The following is a 23034-nucleotide window of genomic DNA, read 5'->3' on the forward strand; positions in this document are numbered from 1 at the left end:
ATAGTTCAAAGGTAAGTAAAACATAAGTAGAATATGATTAATATTAAAAAGAAAATTATTTTAAAATATTGATATAACATTAAAATTCAGTTAAAACCATTTGTATTGTAATTTTCTAACGTTATACTTAAAAACTATATATATATATGCAATAATCACTGCAGGGTATCGAATATACGGAATACGAATTTTGTTTACAAATGGTTGACATTCATTTATGGTAGTGCGTTTTTAATCATAAAAATGTCAAATCGAATGGAATATATAATTTCGCCGTGGGAAATTGAATTATATATACAACATCTACAAATTTCGGAACTTGAAGATATTGGAACGAAAGGGTTAATTTTTCTTAAACATTACAAATATTTCTTACACAATATAACTATAACTTGAGCATTATTTTCAGCTGGTTTGAATTTCATAAAAAGTTGATGTTATTAAATCAACAAAGCGTATTAGAAATTAGCGGCTTGCGAGAAGAAAGTACTAAGGAATGGTTTGTTTCTTTTAAAAAGGTAAATAAGATATATTTTAATAAAACATGCAACTATCTGTTATGTTAATATTACTTTCTTCCCGTATAGATTCCTGTCCTTATATACGAAGCTATACAAATTGATATATGGAAGCATAAAGTATTTCCACTTTTGATCGAAATAAATGAAGAACCAAAAAATACTTTTATGCTTTACACTGTATTTTATCACGAAGATATTGCCGTTTCACTATTAGAAAACGTGTTGTTTCATTGTGAAAGTGCAGAAACTATAAATGATTCTGCTCTTGACCTCGTCGATTATGCTGTTAAATCTGTATCTTTACTCCTCGATATGCCTGTCATCGAAATTTATGAAAATGTAAGAGACCCAAAGTAAGTGAACTAACACTCGAATTTTTATGTCATGTTAGTAAGAAAGTAATATTCCACGTGCTGAGTAGTAATGGTAGTAATTGTTGCAATTAGCTCATGTCTTGAAGAAATATTTGAGAAAAAGAAAGAATTTGAATTTGATATTGGTATACGTTGCATTTCGATTCTCCGTTACTTGGCCGAATACGTAGATAGTTTACCATTGTGTGTATTATCGCGATTGTTAGCTACTCATGATGTGCCCTATTTACTTGCTCAACTCATTGAAAGACATCCGTGGAAAAAGGAAAGTAAAGGTAACTATCATTACATAAGTATAAGAAAATTCAGAGTATAATAAAACTGTTTACTCTTCAGGTGAAAATATGATATATAACAGTGGTTGGAAAAAAGTAAAATCAGGTGAAGAAGGAAAAATTTCTAAAATAGAAGGACAAGTTTGGCTTGGTTTAAGGGAATTATTGCTTAATACAAAAAGTGCACCTTATTATGAAATTACTGATCATAGGTTTTCTCAGTTATTAAAAGTATTTTAACATTATATATTGCATTATATGTTTAACATTATATGTGTTGTGTTCAAAGGAAAGAAATTATGTTTCGCATTAGTTACAGAAATATTTACACGAATGTGTACTGGATCAAATTTCACCTTTAATAGATCTAAAAAGATGGTTAAATTATTTAAGTGTATCATCACCTAATGGTAATGCATTGCGAGCAATAAATGTGGAACTTATACCACAGGTTGAAAGTTATCCAATAAAATATTTGTTTAAATTTTTTAAAATATTAAGCAAATAACCAAATTGATATTTTACTAGATAAAATCGTCAATAATAGAGAAATATCATAAGAAGTGGAAAAAATTAGCAAAACATCAATCAAAATTTATATACACTACAGACGTTGATTATATTAAAAATGCTGCTCAAATTTTAAGCGATGCATATGATTTGGACAAACTGGATTGCATTGATGTTAAAGAATGCTCTTTATGTCATGAAGAAGCAAAAAAACGTTGTTCTAAATGTAAAGAAGTTTGGTACTGTGGAAGGTAAAGATTTTTTTCATATGTTTATAAAACAGTACTATTTTTTACTAAAACAATATCGGATCTATTATTCCAGGGAGTGTCAAGTAAAAGATTGGGTGAAGCATAAGAATATTTGTGACAAGATAACAAAAAACATAGAATGTGAGAAAGACTAATTTCGAAATTTTTGTCTGGAAAAAGAATATTTGATTACATTTTCAGTATTTCTTCCTAGAAATAAAGAAATTAAAAATATAAAAGTATTGAAATTAATTCCCCTATTATACGAATATTAGAAATACTTAGGATTAAATAAATAATACGTACGAACTTATATTAAATATTTAATTAAAAGATCTTAATGTACAGAGCTTTGTTTCACATATTCCATTACCACATCTTTTGCAGGAGTGTCTTCTCCAAAGTCCTAAAAGTAAAAAAGAATCATTTAATAGAAAAAATTTTTAAAAAACAATTAAGTTACTAATATTACATTATTAAAATCAGGCAATTATTAGGCATTATTACATCATAATTTGTTAATTAAATGGGTTCTCTCAGTAGAGGGAGCCTTTGCTCTCATCACATAGTACCATTAAATTTGCAAATTGCATTTAATATTAAAAAAGTAGTTATATTTTTATATATAGTACAATTTATACCTTTACGACAACACAGGAGCACCCAACAACTTTTCGGGCTTTACCAGCGCAGTCAATTTTACATAAACCAGCCCATTCACCTAGTTTCTTATTATTGTCTACCCTGATAAAGGGAATCTGATGTTCATTGCACAATGCTTGTACTAGTTTCTTATACATAGGTTCGTCACAATTTTCTGCTAATATGCAAAGCATAGCTTGCCTCCTAGAATATAATAAAGGAAATGTAAACAAATATAATTTTAATATTACACAGGCTATAGAATAGAGTAATTTTTTAATATATCAAATAGGGTTATAGACAGCATTAATAAATTTTGTAATGGATTGCTTCTCAGTAGAAGCATTTCACGAAAATATATATAACTTATTTAAGTAAATCATTCAATAAACTCACTTGTCTAGTGCTTTGGCAGCTTCATGGAGACCATGTACGACACCATCATGAATAAGTGCATTTTTAAGAACTTCTTGAAGGGCTGTGTTTATATCCATTGCACCTCCTGCTGCCATTGCAGAAGGTACATCGTCACTAAGAACAAAAATATAATTACAGTCTATTTACTTAACTCTCCACACAAAATTTTTGACATAGGATTTTGTGGTTATATGATAACTTTATGCAAACAATTAATTTCAATAAACATCAATATTCAAAAAAAGTTTATGAAATAAGGGTAATAAATGTTTACTATCGTAACTTGATACTTTTACAATTTTAAATTAAGGTTTTAAATAAAAAAAACCTTCATATCAATATCTTTGTAACAAATATACAAAACACTTACTTCTCAACGTCTGACATATTTTTCAAGGACTAAGGAGCTGAAATAATAAAATCAAATTAATGATTCTGATTCTAGCTTCACGTTTTAAGATATTTCCACGTAAAAATTATGTTGATGGTATTATAATAAATTGATTTCTAAGTCATCGCCTTCCAGCGTGCTTCAACCTACCTTTTCTTACGAAGAAAGAGAAATGGAGTTTGAGTACGTTATATTCAGGTTACGTCTACGTTAGCTCTGATTGGCTGAGAAGGAAATATAAGTGACATCTATAGAATGTTTCCAAAAGTTCATAATTCGTCATTTTGCACTTTCGGTTGGAGAGAAAATAAATGTTCATATTTATGGTTCTAGTTGTAGATAAGTATGAGAATGACAAAATCGTGCAATAATGAAATTAATTGTAATTTTTTATGTCAGACAGAAAAATAGATATAAACTTTTCCGTAGAATCGTATAATTAAATAGGGTCTTGTAACGTGGAACTCAGTAGGTTCTTATCTATACTAGTGTGCAACTAAACTCCATCCTTCCGGACCGCAATAATCCTAGGAAACTGTCATAAAACTAAGGATTTGTACTTTATTGTTAGGGCTCTTAATCGTTATTAAATATATTGTCTGTCTATATCTACAAAGTTATTGGAATAAAGTATATATTGTAACCTGTTAATCCAGTGTTTTAATCAGTTCAACCATCTCTATTATCCTAAATGAAATAGAGGATCGATAAGTTCGTGGCATCGATGATCTAATCGTAACGGGAATTTACGACTTCCATTGACGTGATCTATCACGAACGCGACTCCGCGCGAACACATAGGTTCTTGTATATACTAAATAGCAACCACACAGGGTATATCCCCAATTTTATAAATTCTTGTATATGCTAACGTTTGTTCCCTTCAGTACTTCTCCGCATGGTGTAGCACTAGTCCGGGAACAACCAAAACCATGACTGCGTGGGCACTGTCATTTCCTCTTTGTGTCGGTAATTCACGTTCCATTAAAGGTTTCATTTATTTTATTGTAGATGCCGTCCTATATCTCACCTATAATATAGAATGAAACTTGAATGCATTTTTTAAAAAAATGAGATGGATTATAGAAAAGAATGAACAATTAAAATGTTTAGTTTTGTAGGGCTTTATTTTCCTAAGCTAACCGTTAAGCACCTTAACATTCATTAAATAAAAAATTATGCTTATAAACTGTACATTCCAACATTAAAGAAGTGCATATAAATACAATTCCTATCCAAAACTTCAGCAGAGACATCACTATTGCTTTATGTATACTTATCTAAATGTCTTAATATATTTATATATACAGTAATTTTATTCTTCTCTACCAACAACTATACCTACAATAGTTTGATACTTAATTTATCTGTTGTACATACTTATTTTATAGTTAACATTTATCTTATATATTACACTTAAAAAGAACCATTAATTACACGCGTATAATAGATCTATTAATAATTAATTATCGTTGAATGCTTAACAGAAAGTTTATATAACCTTTCCAAATTACATTGGAAATTATCTATTCCTTTAAAATCTTTAAAATAGCAGTATAATTTACAATTGCTTTTATGCACTGGTATGCCTATTGCATATCCTACGCATGATCTAACTTAACAAAAAATTGTTCACGTTGTCACAAATGAAAAACAATGAATTCTTTATGCTACGTTGGTGGAGAGTATCTGTGGTAAGGCCAACAATAATGTGGCGGAGGTGGCGGTGGTGGTGGAGGCGGTGGTGGAGGCGGTGGTGGAGGTGCCGATGGATGTTGCGAACTCGATGGTCCTGTCGGATACAGATGATGAGTATGATGTGTATGATGAGGATGACAATTCGCGCCTGTACCTCGACTCGATTGAGATGCCTCCAACGTGACACCAGCTTGAGTCTGACAAGCCATCATCAATCCATGGAAGTCGAACTTGTACGCGTATCGTTTCCCGTGCACTTTCGTCATGATATTTTTGTCGTAGTAATATCTGCGAATCAAATACTTTTGAAATATAATACAGTAATAAAATAACGAATCATATAGATAGGTAATAGTGAATAATAGTAATAGCGATAAAAACTGTAAGGTAAGTTAATTCTTTTTCATGTAGTCATGGGACACACCTTCCCTTCAATAGGGAAGGTAGGACACACGAATTCTTTTCATTGAACGAACTTAAGTACCTATCATATTTCAAATTATATATGTAGATTGCTGTAGGTATTGTAGGTTGACCAACAATAAGCGAGATACGAGCTATGTAAATAGAATAGGGTGTTAGTATTAACATCATTACTACATGATTTATTGGTTAACGGCTTATAACTCTAACTATAACGGATTATAACTCTAAAAGTAAAATAAAAAATATTAAAGATGAAGTAATGGAGAGCAAATGGAGTAGCTATCTTGCTCCGCTAAATGTATAGGCAGCTTTTCATATCTACTGCGTAAATGTAAATATATTTAATACTTTATCTACCGGAAGCCTACTAATAGGCTTTTCGATGCTAACGCTTATCGGCCGATAACCTATTCATCGGTTTTCCGATGCCAACACTTACCGACTGGAAGCTTTTATATTTTATATTCGCTTGTTAGTAACCGTATAATAACTCGTTCATATCCTTGCAAATTTAAAAAATTTTTATCGTTTACCATGGATCAAGATAAATGAAGATGAAGAGTTTTGCTTAGATAATCTGTCAGATTGTGGCCTAGTTATTTGAAAGTATTATACATATATTAGTTTATAAATAGTTATATTACATAAGATAAATATAATAATGCTATCGTGACAATTATAAACGATAATAAAATTACACTGCCTTGAAACAAAAGAAATTAGAATGACATAACGAGTAATCCCTCACGTTTTGATTTTAATGTTATAGAGTTTTACAAATAGGCACGTATATGCTTCGCGAAAGCTAAGGCCTGGCCGGTACTAGCGACGTGTCCATGCGCAACTAAGTTGATCGTTAGTAAATGGCAACTTCAATGGTAAGCGATAGGTAAAGTATTAATATCTACACCGTAGTAAGTACTTATATAAACATTTAATACGTTTCAAACATACATATGAACATACTTGTAACAAAAAAAAATAAGAAATCAGAAAACTCGTGAATAAAATTTCCATTTGATTTAAGAAAGTCACGAAGGTAAGTGAAACTTCAGATTTCTGTTTACCTGAGTGCTCGCGATAATTTGTCGTAGTTCATGTTCGGTTTGCTCTTCCGTTCGCCCCATCGACGCGCGACTTCGTCCGGATCGGTAAGTTTGAACTCGCCGTTCGAACCCTCCCACGCGATACAGGATGAATTGGACGAATCCGAGAGCAGCTCCAGCAGGAATTGCCAGAGTTGAACCTGTCCGCCTCCGACCGCCCCGGAACCCACAGCTCCAGCTGTCGATCCAATCAGGGAGCAAGTTCGTTGGAGGAGGCTGAACCTCTCTGCGGGCAAGAAGCAGAAACACGCATGCACCAACAGGCCGTGATTTCCTCGAGGTCGATTCGTCGAAACCTTGAGAGTATAGCGATGGTTGCGATCATCCACTGCCTGTTATCTCTCCTCTCTTCTTTTATGTATTTAATTTATTTCATGTTTGTTTCAACAGTGCTTTTCTTTGTGAATCTAACCGAAGTTGGGATTTGAAATTGTAGTGCCCAAAAAGGAAGGAATCTTGGTAGCTACGGAGGGTTAAAGGGATTTGACGGCATCAGGATCATCTTAAGAAAAAATTTATCAATTAATGATATTAGTGAGGTGATAAGTTACGGATTATAGGATGTAAACTTCTTTTTCACAATTTTATGTTATACGGTGCAATCAAATGAGTTGTAATTTATCAAGTATGTTTATAAAGTTTTATTTTCGTTCTTCGTTTTATTATCAATCTTATTGTGTTGTATCTGTTACCGTCAGAATTTTTGTTTTAATAATGTAATTTGAAAAAATTACTATCTTGTGTTTTAAAAAATCACGTTGGGTTCAGGTGCCTAAATTTTCTCCCTCGAAAACATTTTTGGCAGTTATCCACAACTAAATCAATTCTTTTAATCCGAGAAAATTTGTATAATTACCTTGGAAACTTAGTGACGAAGATCCGTAATCAATGTTTCATAAAAGTTCATACGAACAAAGTAAAAAATATATATGTAACAGTATGCATTTTCCAGTTGTTAAGAAAAGTGTTCTTAATCTCGCTCTCTTACTTTTAGCAAAAAAATGCTTATATCATTAAAACCACGACATAGTCAAGTGCATGCGTGCTCTAGAGGAAATTCAAAGCGGATTTTCTCAAAAACAAAGCCTCGAATGAAACAAATTCGTTCCATATCTTCGACTTATTTCCTCATGTACGATCACCTCCTTCAGGTTCTACCATCAATATTAGGGACACCCTGTATATATATGAGACAAATGATGGATCTATACAAAGATTATAAAATGTGCATAGCTTGTAGCACCGTTCGAAGCACCCGGTGCATCTAACCCACATTTCTGCCCTCATGTCGTTCGAAAATTGATTATCACATATAAAACAGACCACATTTTCATTTTCCTCGCTTTCGCTTGGTGACTCTACTTCAAAATTCTTCCTGAAATACGCGTTCATAATGTCGTCCTGAGGTATCTCTGCAGAGCAATGAAATTAGACACAAAGCCATTTTTTAATATAATTGTCAGCTCTAATCGATACGTGATAGAACGAGATCGCCAGTTCGGAATATAAAAATACTACTATACTACACACTGCCAAAAATAAGTACTAGAGTTACATACTTTGAATGTTGGAATACGACTTGAAATATTAAGAAATAATATAGTGCACTAGTCGCGAAAAGAAAAAGCGTTACAGCAGACTCTGAAACGACGAATTCCTTTGTTTTTCCGTGACTTAAGCAGCGGCATTTCTATTTTCTATTCCAAGCGATTTACATGCTGGAACACCTAACAACAAAGATCGATCAGGGGACGAAATTAGGCACGCGGACAAAATTTTCGCCCCTTACCCTATTTCAATTTAATTTCAATCGCCACGAAAACATCTATAAAAATTACTTACATGAAGTAAATTGTTATAATATTAGCATACAAAACAGAATTTGATAGATTAACTCAATAGAGTAACTTAAATTTTCTCTCGTGAACTCTTCCTCTACAAAGTTTTATGAATGTGAAAAAAGTATTTTCGTAAATTTTTAATTCGCGAGAAAGTTAACGCTATATAGTAACAGATACCGTTGTAAAGAATGGCAGCTGCCGAAGGATGGAATCTGGTGTCCTGCTGAAGATGCAACGGATGTGTTTGAATCCTCCACATTACGCGTCGAACTATGTCGTCTAATCCTTCACCGCGTGAGCAACGGTGATCGGCTGGCACGTTATCAATCTCATTACGGCGGTACGTAATACGAAAATCATCTTTCCTTGTTATTTAATTTTCCAATTGTTTCGATATTAACTCAAATTTAACATTTATTTTCAAGATAATCTGTCATAGATTTGAAGATCGATGAGCATAAACGATTGTTCTAATAACAAATTTTATTATAACGATACGTGATCTATGAGAAAGAAAGTTCCATTTTTAAATTAAAATACCATAACATCTGACTCACAAACGTATCGCATGAATCAAAAAGAATATAAATATTCGATTTCCCTGGATCCGAATCATTTTTCTTCTTTTTTTGTTATTTTATCTAACCACTTTTAACTTCTTTAACGTTCCATTAAAATTGAAAAAAAACGGTACCTATTATGTATCTATACACTACATCACAATATTGTGTATTTAAAGGATCAGTGATAATTTAAAGTTTTCCCGCGATAATGAGTAAGATTTTAAATATTTACGGAGTAAAGACAGTCCTAATTGAAAATAATAAAAATAATATAATAAAAAATAAACCACGTGACGTATTCGTTGACGTTTCTTTATACGCACAAATTTGTGTACATATATGGACGTATCGTACGAAATTTTGATCCGCGATAACGATAAAGCGCGAATTCGCACAGAATAAAACGCACCAGACGGAGGACAGAGAGTAACTGAGCGACCTTTGCCCCCGGTGATTTCAGCCCTTATCGCCCCCACTCTGACTCCCGTGAACGGAATGCTTTTACACGTCTGTACAATACTGACTCCAACCATTTTCTCATTATCCTAAAGATACAGCTATTAAAATTAATAATCAAGTTCAAATTTAAAGAATTTGACATTTTCAAATTTTTTCTGATTATATCTTTGTATCGATAGATACTTACATTTTTGGATACATCTTTAATCTAATTCTTTAAAAAAAAAGAGAGAGAAAAATTTGTAAAAATTTTTTGATTCAAATAATTGCCTACTTTTGTTCTTTTCCGACAGTTGTAACTGACTTTTTCATGAATTTATTACTTATTCGGAGTTTGATTGACTGTTCGATATCCTTTCCTTCCTTTCTCTTTTTTCTTGTCTTTATCAAATGTAATTTTACGAAACCTGTGTCACTTGAACAAAATTATAAAAAAAAGGAAATAACATACCTGTATCTATCGTACAACGAAATGAATAATTGAAACCACCGACAGCTTTCGCAATGTAAATTCAGAAGTATGCGCGAAATCTGGTTTCCAAAATTATATAAGCCTATTAATTTATATTTTCTCCAAGCATAAATGTTACCTATACCATACAATACAAATTCAGAATTCCAAAAGCGTTGTTTAAAACGTCGTTTCAAATAACTTCCAATCAGTTTCCAAAAATTTATGGAAGAATTTTATAGACCGAAAAAAGAAGTCCAGACCACGTTATTCTTTGTAAGCAAACATTTTAAATCTTATTCAAATAAAGATCATTTTCGATCGATTACCGCAAATATATACCGTATAAATGATTCTCTTCACCTTTTCAGATAACCCAGTAACCTTTCCAGAAAAAGAAATGAATAACAGAATATATGTATATATATACACATATATATACCTAATGATGCACAATATGGAAGGTGATGATTTCGCTTGACGCAGGTTTCAAGGCGTTTTCAGTTTCGCGGCGTACGACGATGACGCCTGAAATTATCCCGTATACGCTGGGAGATTCGGGGGATGTTTCGCGCTCATCAAGAAAACAATATAGCCGCACCCCGTGGCGAGCTTACCATCCCTAGCACCGTTAGAGTTTGCTCTCCCCTCCCTAGACAGTGTAGATGGCAAAGGAGAAGGGTGGCAGCGGTTACTGCGAGGCCGTAACCCCAGGGTGGCGGTGCCACCACCTTCCCGCCGCCCTAAACACTCGATGGTTTATTCATGAGAGCTCTCTCACCACGATAACACTGATTCGTTTAATAAACGGCCGCTGCCGGGCGCGGAGTATGCCCCAAGAGCACCTACAACGTTATTCAAACGGACGATATATCTCGGAGGCTTACACTGCCAAGACTCTTGCCTCTTCTCGCTTTTCATCCGTCGTGGACCAAAAGGCGGATCGCTCTTTTTCTCTTACACCAACTCCGTATCACCTCTAGTTACAGCTCCTTGCTCGCGCGCGCAAAACGCTTTAACGCGAATAACTTTTGCACGCTTCGAGCAAAGTCAGAGAGGTAAGTACTTTTTGTCCCGAGTTCTGTCTCCACGTTTTCATGTGTGTTTATTCCTTTTTATTCTTTCTCTGGTGTTTTCCAAGTTCGTGTGCTGCAATTGAATCTTTCGCGTTTAGGACTGTGAAATCTGATTGAATTGACGATATGGTCGGCGCGATAAAATTACAGAGGCAACGAAGTTGAATTTATTATTTGTATGAACGTATTTTTGTATTTTCGTGGTTGATGGAATTTGGATTTTATAGCTTTGAAACTAGTTACGAAGTTTGAATGAATTTGATTGATTGACGCTGTGAAATGAATTTCGAGGTAAGGATTTTTTGTTGTCAGATCTGCTTCCACGTTTTCAAGTGTCTTTATGCTTCTCATCTTTTCTTTCCTTTTTTATATTTTTAAAGTTCGTTTCCAAGCTTAACGATCGAAGCTTGGTTTTTTTAAGATCGAAATTAGCTATACGTACAAAATTTAATTGCGCTTCGATTATTTGGTATTTGAATTTCTTATTTTCGATTTGATAGAATTACGCAAAAAACAAAATTAAATATATTGTTCGTGATCAAGGTAAAATAAAGAATTGATAACACAAATGATCAAAATCTAGTTTTCGTTAAGTCGGAAGTCCGTGGTGGATAAAAATAAACGAAGGGAGCAACGAGACTATTATCGTCTACGATATTTATTTTTCTGCCGGACCTTTCTTATCTCTAATAGATCGCGCCCTCGTTAAAACCTAAGATAAGGTTGAAGTGTTCGCCAGTGGACTAGGACCTACCCTAGGGAACGGTTAGCCTCTTCCGGTCACTTTCAATCCAACCTGGACCCCTATTAACCTTCCCTAAGCTCCATGAATCGCGCGTCATTTGGATTTACTGCAGTAATTCAATCCGTATTGCTCAGTTACACCGACTTTTACGAATTATAATAAATGACCTCGATATGTTAATTTCTAACTTTGAAAAAACACAAGAACTTATATCGAACACCGCTTTATATATTCTACTTATGAGCACAACTAATAAATCATTTACTAAATGGGATATGTTACTAATTGCATAAATATTATGTAACAGGTATTATATCGAAAGCCTATCATAAAATTCGCAATTTATATAATGATGATACTTGAATACTTACGTGTATGACAATATTTTTATAGTAGTAAATAATATTTCAGCAAATCTTTATCAGGGTACTATAGCTAAATACTTAGAAATAAAAATAATAGAGAATAATATTATATAGTTCGTTTTATGAATCAAGATAATACTTATGCTCTTTTTACCTTGATACGGTATAATAACACTTGTTGATTCATATATCGATAACTCGAATATTGGAATTTATTACAATCGTTAAAATCTTTGTTTTAAAAACAGCATGTTATATGAGTGGAAAAGATGGAACATTTATACGCTTTACGTATATTACGATTCTGGTTACTTACCATCAATTTTCTCCTCTTGCAACAAATCCGGCGTTTGCACACCAGTTGCCTGGAATTGAAGGTAACCAAGGTGTCGTGCCAAAATTTTTCCACCAGGAATAGCTTGCCAATAATCAGACGATAATTTTAATAGCTCTTTGCCAGTTGATGGAAATTTAGTCGTACTCGGTGGTGGTTTTATGGAAAACACCTGGCTGCACCATGAAATCCAGGATGCGATGTGGTTCGAGTTCCATTCCGACGGATCTAAATGCGTAATAATATTAATTCTTTCGATTAATTTTTTTTTCAGTAAGGATATCTTCCTTATCTGATAAAAAAAATCTGATAAACGATTTCAAATATATGTTGTATTTTTATAGTAGATAACAATAATCATTTAAATCCTATAATTATCATCGAAATACTCTCTTTGTCTATTCCAACGAATAATACATTTGAAAATAAAAATAGTTACCAGATGGAACCATCACGGGCTCTGATTCCATATCGTTTTCTTCGATTGTTTCTCCTTTTACGACATTTAATTTTCTGCCACATCCGTATTGGTTCTTAACCGATGGCATAAATCTCAAACTTGCTCGCCAACATATCGTCAAATCGCGCATTTTTTTCAGATTCGTACATTCGTCGATAATAAACAAGAAAGTTTGATCTCTTAATAACTATATATTTGTATTTTGTATGTTAAAATATCTGATCTTCCTCGAGTGTTCTTTCTGCATGTTTTTCATAATACGAAAATTATTTCCTTGCCGATCCGCTTTTGATCTGCTTTCGATTCGACTGTTTGATACAATCTTTCGGTTCGTCCGCGAGAAATTGTCATACAGTTTCATTTCCCACGACCAGCTTATATGACTCGTGATCTCCACAAACTGTCCATGATTCATCGAATACATATGCAATATGTAGGTGTAAGAGTGTAGGTATATACATAATCGTTTATTTTTACGATTCACTCCATATTTTAGGAGTACTTTGAAGTACTTAACAATGTACATAGATAACACTTTAGAGTATGCCCTCTTAATCTAATCTTCAACTTGTATCTGTCATTCTTAGCTTGATACTTTGTATTAAAAGATATAAGTAATACATCTCGATCAATAAGATTGATCACATTTGTTTATTTTTGCTCGAACATGAATACGTATCTATAAATATTCTTTTAAAAAAAAATTTCATTTATCTTTTTTTGATATTAGATTTTATTTTCTTTTTATAATATCAAACTTGAGTTATGCTACTTTTCAGAATTGCTCTCAAATTATTTTCGTCGAATTCCAATCATCCAAAAATACTCTTATGTGTAGCAAAGCAGCAGGTAAGTCACTGTTGAAATCGTTGTGACTCGCGCATCGGTCGATTCATGCGTTTCCTTGAAACGAGCCACGTGCGTCATCGGAGCTCGCCGATTTCTCCGATGAATCCTTGCAGCACCACTGACCCTGCGTTGTATCAGTTTCGAACGAGAAACCGGATGGTCTACGTTTCCCGTTTCCCCGGATATAGACACTTGAATAATACGGTCAACGAATCGAATGTTCCAAGTGTTAGTTAACAATTCGCAATAGCTGTCGATTTTAAGAAATGTGTTCTGGTGCAATGAGTTAGGGATGCACTAGTTAAGTTGAGATAATTAGGAGTATTTTATGTTATTTATAACATAAGGGTTACCCAACATAACCCAACATAAAGGGTTGTTAAAATTTCAAGTACATATAAGTATTATTAATATCTACGTTTGTGTTGATAATAACTGTGTGATAATGTTTATTTTGAGGTAATATGCAAGTGTTGTTTATTTTAAAATGGTAGATTATGAAAAAGATTTTTCTCTTCTTCGCTTGTCTTGCTTTTAAAATTTTTACGGATATTACGCAATATGACGAAATACATAATTTTATTTGACGTAAGTAAAGTCGAAAGCATTAAAACATGTATAGTTTACGTACGTCTCTATGATAGTTGTTTCAAAGTGGTCATATTTATATTTACGTTACAACAATTCAGATATTACATGTGTTTAAGTCTTCGCATAAGCAAGATGAAACGTAACACCGAACACAAACAGGATAATTATGTATATAACACCATACACTTATGACTAATTTCTACGAAAATTGAACATAAAATGTGTATAACTAATTCATCCGTAGATGAACAAAAAATGCTCAAAAATATTAGAAATCAGCGATGGTAACCAAACAATAAACGAATTCAATTACCACCAGTCACATGTGTTTCTCTGTCATAAAACATCACATGTCACACAACACGTCTGGCATGAAAAATTCTCACACTGTTCTCCACTGATTGTCACTTAAATTCCTCTTCTCACGGATGACTACGCGCCAAGGTTGATGTAGAATTGCCGGTAAATTTTCCAGATTGTATCAACACGTTCCAGATGAACACACTGTCCGTGAATGGAGCTGGTGCTGAAGGTCCGATTGGCGGAGTACGGATTCCCGGAACCAAGAAGGAGACCGGTCGGTTTCGGGGCGTACATCGCCAACCGCTGAATCACGTTCAATCGGCCATGTTTACCTATTTTTTCTTCTCCTTTTTCTTCTTGTTTTAGGCGATCAGACGAGTCAGCCTAACCGTTCGCGATGTAACCTTTCGAACGGGTTGCCTAACGTATTTTTTTGCCCATTATGATGGAGTTTCGTTTGCGGTTTTGCGATTCTATTGGCCCTGAAATGGAATGGACGCGGTACATTTCTCGTGATTCGCAAAGCTTTTAATGGCAACGAGCAAACCGCCTTTGAAAGAACATCTGCTCGTTAAAAAAAGAATCGAAATTCCGTCGGTGTATCATTTATCTCTTTCATTTTCAAGGATGTTGTAGATTTAGACAGTCATTAATACGAGTAGAAATAGTTCGAATTACATATAAGGAACTTTTAATCTATAAATTTGTTAGAGCACAGCGACGTTATTTCATATTACTAAAAAAACTGAGAAAATTAATTTATATTAATATATTTATATGCCATATTTTGATAGTGCCGACAGGATTTATTTCGAAATATTCATATGTTTATTTATAAGAAAAGATGATTTCATATGATAAAGAATTATTATTTTCTTATCTGCATATTTACAATTTAAACAATCAGTCTGACGTAATATTCATTGCGTTCTAAATACTGTTAGGTATTTTATTTTATTTACTATACGTAGTCTTCGCTTATCGATTTAGGACGGACTTCCGGTTTTACATTTTTCTCTTATTTCTTATATGAAAGTAACTCTCATACTCTCCCTCTCTTCGCTTATACCATATGCATTCACTCTACAGACTATTGTTATACTTAATTGTAATAACAAATATACAAATACTTTGTGAGACATGTCCTACACAGAATGTTCGGCTACAGGTGTCAGGAAAATTAAAGGTAACTCTTGAAGTCTAAATAAGATGAAAATCAAGAATAAAAAAATTGTGTTTTCGGCTTTGTTTTTTAGTTATTGACAATTAAAAATCGGCTACAATATCCCTGCACGCGAGCAAACCTCCTTACACGAACGAAAGGAAATCAGCCTAAGCAGTGGGGCACATAGGCAGCAGCTTACTTCGTACAAGTCGTAGTGAAGAAGACTACGATATCCAGAGACGTAAACGACCCTGTGCGACGTTTTGCAAAAGAAATGGTAAATTGAACATTAAATCTGCTTATTCGAATCCAATTACAGAAGTTGGCAAAGTTAATATAGAAATTAAAAGATTTTTTCTGGTATGTTAGAGATTTAATAACTAGTATATACTTTTATATTATATATGAAATAATTATAACAGCTATAAGATAACTGTGACAACTATACGAGTCATGACAAAGAAATTATGCATTACATAACTGAAATATCATTTAGATCACATTTATATCGATTTATCTTCTACCACGACTTGAAAAGCGGTTAAGGTGGAGAAGACATTGGAGAGATACTGAACTAGTATGAACTTACTATTCGTATGGTATCCTCGATTAGTCGCATTTGATATTCAAACATAGACATGGCTTACCGAACAATAATAACCCAAAGAAAGCTCTTGTAATACACAGGTGACCGAAAGAACTACTGGTTTTTGATTATATCGATATATCAATACAGTCAGTGGGTACTTTTGCATTTGCAATCACTTTTCACACCATTTTTCATCATGTGCACTTTATGAAATGTTTTATACTGTAGAAATTATGAAGAGGAAAAATTAAAAAGACTATGCTTAACCAAATGTGATTTATAAGTTTAGTATGATGTATCATATCCTCCATGAGATCAGCTAGCCACGCGTACATGTAAATTTGCATAAGCACAGAGTGTACGTAATTATGTATACTGTAGAAATTATGAAGAGGAAAAATTAAAAAGACTATGCTTAACCAAATGTGATTTATAAGTTTAGTATGATGTATCATATCCTCCATGAGATCAGCTGGCCACGCGTACATGTAAATTTGCATGAGCACAGAGTGTATGTAATTAGAAGCTGTACTCTCTCTATGTTATACACAAACTTACCACAATCATTGTAATTCCACATATATTCAGAACTAACGTGCCTATCGTAATAGCATATAATATCAAATAGCGTAAATAACTAATCACTTCTTTTGCGTATCTAAGAAAAAGAAAAATCATTTATAAACTATTAAATGTCATTAATTCATACGTTCATCTAAAAAATAAAAAACCATATATACTATTTAATTCATATATTATAAAATAGTGCCTTTACCTTCTTAACAGTAACCTCTTAACAGTATTTACTTTTTCACACGCACACGATATCTATGTATATTAGAACAGTTCTGGAATTCCACGGCGAAACATCCAAATCTCGCTGCGGTAAACCAAAGTAAAAACGCTGTAAATAAACTTAATGCACATTAGTACTTCGTCGACTACACGCTACGATCCGTTGCTGAAACGTACATCTTTTGATATCAAACAATAAAAACAAATGAATAAGCTTGAAAAATACTTAAAATACAAATTAAAGACACGAATTTAATAACTCACTTTTTGATCAATTTGTGACATTTAGTTAGTCGAATAAATTAAAGCAACGTTATTAAAAAATAATATGGAGACAAAGAGAAGATGGTATGTCATTTAAATAATCATTTCTCAAATATTTTATTTAAATAATATCCAAGCTTTGATTATTAGTAGGAACTTGGTATTAGTAGGAAAACCCGTAAAATATAAAAGGTAACATATGCGTTATAGTATATAGAATATCATACATACCTTTATTCGTGATTTAATTCTTAATCACAGTAAAAATATAAATCCGCAAAAATCATGGTATACCCACGATCATAATCATTGGTTGCATTACATAACTGGAGCGTGCGACATTAGACAGATACAATAGGAAATTATTATGAACCGATGTCAATATTCATATAGCAAAACTAAAAGTTCTTTGAAAAACTAAAATTGCATATGTGCAATAAATTACATATTCGGTTTCTCTGACAACGGCTGTTATTCGCAATACGAAAAACTATTCGAACGAAGAACGAACCGTTACTCTAAACATCCAGGAAATCTGTCAATACGAGTTTCCTTTGAGACAAGCCTACATTTGTCGCGATATTATCGTTGTAGGGGATGGATATTTCATGGAATAAGCGTATTTAGCAGCATTCTTCCGTCTATTAATTATAACCGATACAACAAAAGAAAAGAACAGTAATCAAACGTAAAGAAACTATAAACAGAACAATTCGTACGATACTCAGATTTCCCTACCCTACCCTAAGAGGTTCCACTTTAAAGGTATAAATATTGTCATCGATACAACTAGTTATGGAACTCCACACAACTATCATTTTGTGATTTCTAATCTCGACTATTAGCCATTTATGACACATATTTCCACAGTTATCTATCTCCAGACAACTATCATTTTGTGATTTCTAATCTCGACTATCAGCTATTTCTGACACATTTATTCTGGCTCGTCTTGTACCATAGCACGCAAACCGGTACAGAAGGACAGGGCGTTGGACATAAACTGCAATCATATCAATTCGTTATTTACGTATATATTATTCTTAATTAAGCTGTTAACCAGGAAAAGCGTGCTAACTTGTTACAACTTGAGGATAGCAGTCTTTTCACTTAAAAGTCCTCTATATTCTTACGAATCATTTTATTTATGTTATTAATGAATTGCAAGCACTAAAGTCGACCAAAATGATTTTTCTGTGCTAGCCTAAATTTCCATGAACACAGAAGTTGCTCATTAAAAGGTTAACAGATTAATTCATTCGTTGTTTGACTACCGACGTTTATATACTTGTACCAGGTACAAGAATGCAAATGATATATAAAAAAGAATGTAAAATCATATATACCAAAAATGTCTTACCGAACAAAAAAAACGCAAGGTAAGCTCTGGCATTAAACAACCGACACTGAGTGTTACTGGCTTCTGATAAACCAATACGTTCAGTATATACTTCCGCATTTCTAAAGACTGTTCATACCATTTCATATCATATGCACTTCTCGAAGCGTTTTCGCTCTAGAAATTATATAGTATTAATCATACGTAATTAATTATGCTTAAGATAATTTTATCTATGTAAACAATTACGCATAAACACGACTCACTATATCCTGTACTAAATCAGCTGGCCACGCATACATGTAGACGTGCATGAGAGAGAATGAACTGTGACTCACGAATTCCATCCTCGTAATTGTTGGAGTATCCTGTTCACAAATTGCATCATCGATTCATTATGTACTGTCCGCAAAACACCACATATTATACTTACTATAACTAATATAATTCCCAATCCTGTCACGAAAAATGTTGCTAATGACAAAAAATAAAATACCATGAAGCGAAAACAGCCGACCACCTCTTCTGCGTATCTAGAAATACAATCACTTATAATAAATACAAATACATACAATTTAAATCGTACATTGTAATATGTTATCTATACCTCCTTAAATATAATTGTTTTTTAATACAATAGATCAACATAGAAATATTTGTAGTCGCCTCGAATTCCACAGCCAAACATTCGAACCTTGCGGCTGTGAACCACAGTAAAAGCGCACCAAATACGCACATGCATACATGTGCAGCGCATGTGATAAAAAGGATAATGTAATGTAGGTTGATGACAAGGCTTACTGCCGTATAATTAATTGGAAACGGATATTCTATACTCAATGGAAGTGCAGACGACAGGAATAAAGTTCCAAGCGTAAAACAGAGTGCAGCTATATATAGAATGACTACATAACTGCCGTAAAGAATGTTGCATTTCGCAATATACGCGTCGAAAATCTTTCTTTCGTACTGCTTTGCCTCGTTAATACATTTCATCATTTCCCGAATTATACGCTGTAATAGATGTTACACAGTAATGTTCGTTACAGGAATTAAATTCATAGTGAACGCGAGGAGAGACTTACTTGCAAAGAGTCGCGCTTCTTCCAGCATATGAAAGTCTGAAGAATAAGTTGCGCGGTATATATCACCTGGAAGATACATCTAAAAAGAGCAGTCATATTATCGAGGTTTAAGAAAAACGAATATATCGAAGTCACGAGCATCAGAAAGGCGTTGACAACGGCACTGATTTGTAAAATTCTAAAACCAAGGACTCGACTTCTGCTACTGTCATCGGAAAGCGGCCAACAAAAGCTCAAAGCTACGCTGAACCAAGTAAAGCGAATTACCCCCTCAGGTGTTATTTGTTTCGACATAATCTCAACAAAATCATTCGCCTTGTGAATCGAACTAAACACATTTTAATTCGCGCAATAGGGAGAAACGTCCAGGTTCTTGGGAGCCAGGAAATTATTACTTTCCCTTGAACATAACTACGTAATTACAGTTTTACCGTTATAAAATTGTCTTGTATGCAACAGCAAATCAATAAATGATATGTATAATACGTAGGAATAACACGTGGGATAGAGAGACCCATCGGGACGTATTTCTTCTACTGCTAAATGACTCGACAGTAATAATTATTGATTCCATTATACATTGGCGCGATATGCGTTATTAGACAGCTGCAGAAGGAAGCTATTTCGCAACAAGTTTAGTATTCATAAAACTAAGTTGTGGTAATATGTGCTTTTACGAAATATCGGCACGTTACAGATTATTAGACAAGTGCAAAGGGAAGTTCCAACACGCAAGGTGCAATAGCGAATTCTTATAGAAAAACCTCTTTGAAAGTGCAAAACTGCATATGTGCATTAAGTTCAGTATCTCACGCGACAGTTTACTTGTGATATAAAATGGTACGAGTAAAACGAAAACCGTAGCGTTGATCTAAGATCCTAGAAGCTGTATCGATCTGTGTTCGTTTAATAATAAGTCTGAATTAATTTCTGTAATATCGTTGAGAAAAATCCATGTTTTCGGAGAAAATATAGATTCTATCTGTTAATCAGCATCGGTGACAAAAAATAATTGATAATCAATAACCATAGCAGGGGCAATTGTTACTTCACCAAAATCCATAACGTAACATACATTCATACATTCTAAAAAATACATTTATTACAAATTTATTACAAATGTACATACATTCTAAAAAAATTAAAGTTGTAATATATATCTGTTTTCATTGAAGTAACAAGTTACGAACTTCATTCGTGTTTATTTATCATGTCTAATCTCGACTATTGTGTCTTCAGAACACATTTATTGTGGCTCATTTTGCATCATGGCATATAATCCTTACGCTTCATGAATCGAACTAAATACGTTTTTATTTGCGCAATAGGGAGGTATATCCGGATTCTAAGGAAGTTATTACTTTCTTTTGAACGGAATTACTTAATCACCGTGTTATATTGCTGCTTGCGATCTAAATCGCTCCAGCTTTGTTGGTGTTTGCACGTATGTACCGACGAAGAACTAATTGGGTCGAAGGACCATCCTCGTCCGAGAAAAAGAAAGCACTGTATGCGGTTGACTATTTAATAGAACTATTTACAGAATACTGGAAGCTGTCCTGCAATCGTGCCTAATATTGCGCGTAACTATTTTGTATAATCTATCTTTTCTATCTATATAGAATATCTAACAAAGTTCAACCGTCCCAGTCGTTCTAACTGCTTTGAATGTTCCATAGGTCTTAACGACAAAAAGACGGGAAAAATGACTTTTGGCTTCTACTCCACAGCCAATTTCAGGGCTGTATTTGCTCACTAAGCATCGTTACGACTACATGTACGTTTACAGCGGAAACAACCCTTGGCCATGAGGGCTGAGTTGCTGCAAACGCACGTGAATCGCGGGTACTCGGAGACTCGATGACTAAAAGTCGAGAGTCTATAACATTAATAAAGAAATCTCGACGATAACCTTGCTGACTTCAGTTCATGCTTGCCATAACTCACAGTTTCACCGTTGTACAATTTTCCTATATGCAAGAGTAAATCAATAAATTATACTACGCATAATACGTGGAAATAACACATGGCATAGAGACTTCTTGAAACGTATTTCTTTCGCTGCTAAATGACTCGACGGTAACAATTATTAGCTTCATTATGCACGAACGCGTAACACGCTATTAGACTGCACTAAAAGGAAGTATTTACGCTCAATATTTATATAGCAAGACCCTTGAAAATGTAAGATTGCATATATGCACGAAGCCACCTATTCGAGGTCTCATGCAACAAGAGACTCACAACAAAAAGAGCGATAAATAGAACAAAAAACCAAGTGTTAATATGAATCCCTAGAACGTGTGTCAGCCCGTGTTTCTTTGACGATCGGACTAAATGAGTTTCTATGATATGATTGTGAAAATTGTTTGTTTTGTAATTATGATTGCGACTAATACGAAAATATTTGAAGCGTTCATCTGTGTGATCCTTATTACCTATGAAACAGATAGTTGATAACCGACAGCCATGCCACAAGTAATTACTACTGCCAACAAAAACTATACCATAAGTAACATAACTGTTGTAGTATCCAAAATTATACCATACCGACGATATATACTCGTTCGCCCACGTTCTATAACGTAAAAAAGTTTACAGATTTAATTCACATTTATTTTCATTTCTACACCTAGTTATGAACTTCACAGAAGGAAAGTGCGTTAGATATAAACTGAAATGATATTAACTCGTTATTTATGTATTATTCTTAATTTAACCTGTCAATCAGGGAAGGCTAGTTAATGCGTCACTCAAATTGATAATCCCGTGACATAATATTTTTATTTGGGAATTTTCGAACTTTCCTTTCAATTAGATTTTAATTAATTATCCCGCAATTACATTTTCAAGGTACAAAACTGAACTAAATGAAATAAATTTGACTATGGTATTTTCCAGTTCCATACTCATAGAAGATTTTTGTTCAGACATGTCCTGGTTATCAGGTTAATTCTTCGTCGTCTAACTGCGGATGTCTAGTAGTCGTTTGTATATTTGAAATACATATATGTATGAGTTATATCTTTATAAACTTTGTCAGCCAGATACAACGAAGCAGAAACCTTCTGACAAATTTAATTATGCCCATATTTCGTGCGCGTTCTAGTTTTTGTCCGTCTGACTACCAATTTTCGTAGAAGCAGAAG

The 23034-nt window shown here is 33.6% G+C and overlaps 4 protein-coding genes across 4 annotated transcripts; 1 reads left to right on the forward strand and 3 right to left on the reverse strand.

Moving 5' to 3' along the window:
* Positions 1 to 105: 105 nt before the first annotated feature.
* Positions 106 to 2104, forward strand: LOC117234350 (zinc finger MYND domain-containing protein 10). The gene is made up of 8 exons (XM_033495460.1): positions 106 to 341; positions 410 to 518; positions 588 to 874; positions 968 to 1170; positions 1232 to 1401; positions 1484 to 1621; positions 1699 to 1931; positions 2005 to 2104. The coding sequence occupies exons 1-8, from the start codon at positions 244 to 246 to the stop codon at positions 2084 to 2086; spliced, it is 1320 nt and encodes a 439-aa protein (XP_033351351.1). The 5' UTR covers positions 106 to 243; the 3' UTR covers positions 2087 to 2104.
* Positions 2105 to 2241: 137 nt separating this feature from the next.
* On the reverse strand, positions 2242 to 3521 carry LOC117234354 (40S ribosomal protein S12). Its single transcript, XM_033495481.1, has 4 exons — positions 3361 to 3521; positions 2970 to 3104; positions 2573 to 2777; positions 2242 to 2337 (listed from the first exon to the last, which is right to left on the reverse strand). Exons 1-4 carry the CDS (start codon positions 3375 to 3377, stop codon positions 2269 to 2271), a joined length of 426 nt encoding a protein of 141 aa, XP_033351372.1. The 5' UTR covers positions 3378 to 3521; the 3' UTR covers positions 2242 to 2268.
* A 1191-nt stretch (positions 3522 to 4712) lies between these two features.
* On the reverse strand, positions 4713 to 13035 carry LOC117234355 (DNA-binding protein D-ETS-6-like). The gene is made up of 4 exons (XM_033495482.1): positions 12885 to 13035; positions 12428 to 12673; positions 6573 to 6837; positions 4713 to 5367 (listed from the first exon to the last, which is right to left on the reverse strand). Exons 1-4 carry the CDS (start codon positions 13033 to 13035, stop codon positions 5052 to 5054), a joined length of 978 nt encoding a protein of 325 aa, XP_033351373.1. The 3' UTR covers positions 4713 to 5051.
* Positions 13036 to 18235: 5200 nt separating this feature from the next.
* LOC117234314 lies at positions 18236 to 20389 on the reverse strand. Its single transcript, XM_033495399.1, has 6 exons — positions 19886 to 20389; positions 19408 to 19814; positions 19234 to 19333; positions 19067 to 19168; positions 18822 to 18977; positions 18236 to 18464 (listed from the first exon to the last, which is right to left on the reverse strand). Exons 1-6 carry the CDS (start codon positions 20177 to 20179, stop codon positions 18399 to 18401), a joined length of 1125 nt encoding a protein of 374 aa, XP_033351290.1. The 5' UTR covers positions 20180 to 20389; the 3' UTR covers positions 18236 to 18398.
* Between the last annotated feature and the right edge of the window lie 2645 nt (positions 20390 to 23034).

The sequence above is a fragment of the Bombus vosnesenskii genome, unplaced genomic scaffold, assembly GCF_011952255.1.
Source record: "Bombus vosnesenskii isolate JDL3184/JDL3185 unplaced genomic scaffold, Bvos_JDL3184-5_v1.1 scf7180000013304, whole genome shotgun sequence".
NCBI lineage: Eukaryota > Metazoa > Arthropoda > Insecta > Hymenoptera > Apidae > Bombus > Bombus vosnesenskii.

What these genes read in the sequence shown, in the direction of transcription:
- LOC117234354 (XM_033495481.1), bottom strand. An exon ending in GCTGCCAAAGCACTAGACAA is followed by an intron (nt 2,778 to 2,969) that starts GTGAGTTTATTG and finishes ATTATATTCTAG; the next exon opens with GAGGCAAGCTATGCTTTGCA. An exon ending in GCTCCTGTGTTGTCGTAAAG is followed by an intron (nt 2,338 to 2,572) that starts GTATAAATTGTA and finishes TTTTACTTTTAG; the next exon opens with GACTTTGGAGAAGACACTCC.
- LOC117234355 (XM_033495482.1), bottom strand. Translation starts at nt 13,035, where the DNA reads ATGCGCGATTTGACGATATGTTGGCGAGCAAGTTTGAGATTTATGCCA. An exon ending in GCCCGTGATGGTTCCATCTG is followed by an intron (nt 12,674 to 12,884) that starts GTAACTATTTTT and finishes TTACGCATTTAG; the next exon opens with ATCCGTCGGAATGGAACTCG. An exon ending in AAATTATCGCGAGCACTCAG is followed by an intron (nt 5,368 to 6,572) that starts GTAAACAGAAAT and finishes TTTGATTCGCAG; the next exon opens with ATATTACTACGACAAAAATA.
- LOC117234350 (XM_033495460.1), top strand. Translation starts at nt 244, where the DNA reads ATGTCAAATCGAATGGAATATATAATTTCGCCGTGGGAAATTGAATTA. An exon ending in GAAGATATTGGAACGAAAGG is followed by an intron (nt 342 to 409) that starts GTTAATTTTTCT and finishes CATTATTTTCAG; the next exon opens with CTGGTTTGAATTTCATAAAA. An exon ending in GAAGTTTGGTACTGTGGAAG is followed by an intron (nt 1,932 to 2,004) that starts GTAAAGATTTTT and finishes CTATTATTCCAG; the next exon opens with GGAGTGTCAAGTAAAAGATT.
- LOC117234314 (XM_033495399.1), bottom strand. Translation starts at nt 20,179, where the DNA reads ATGTCGAAACAAATAACACCTGAGGGGGTAATTCGCTTTACTTGGTTC. An exon ending in AGAAGCGCGACTCTTTGCAA is followed by an intron (nt 19,815 to 19,885) that starts GTAAGTCTCTCC and finishes CATCTATTACAG; the next exon opens with CGTATAATTCGGGAAATGAT. An exon ending in TGGGAATTATATTAGTTATA is followed by an intron (nt 19,169 to 19,233) that starts GTAAGTATAATA and finishes ATTTGTGAACAG; the next exon opens with GATACTCCAACAATTACGAG.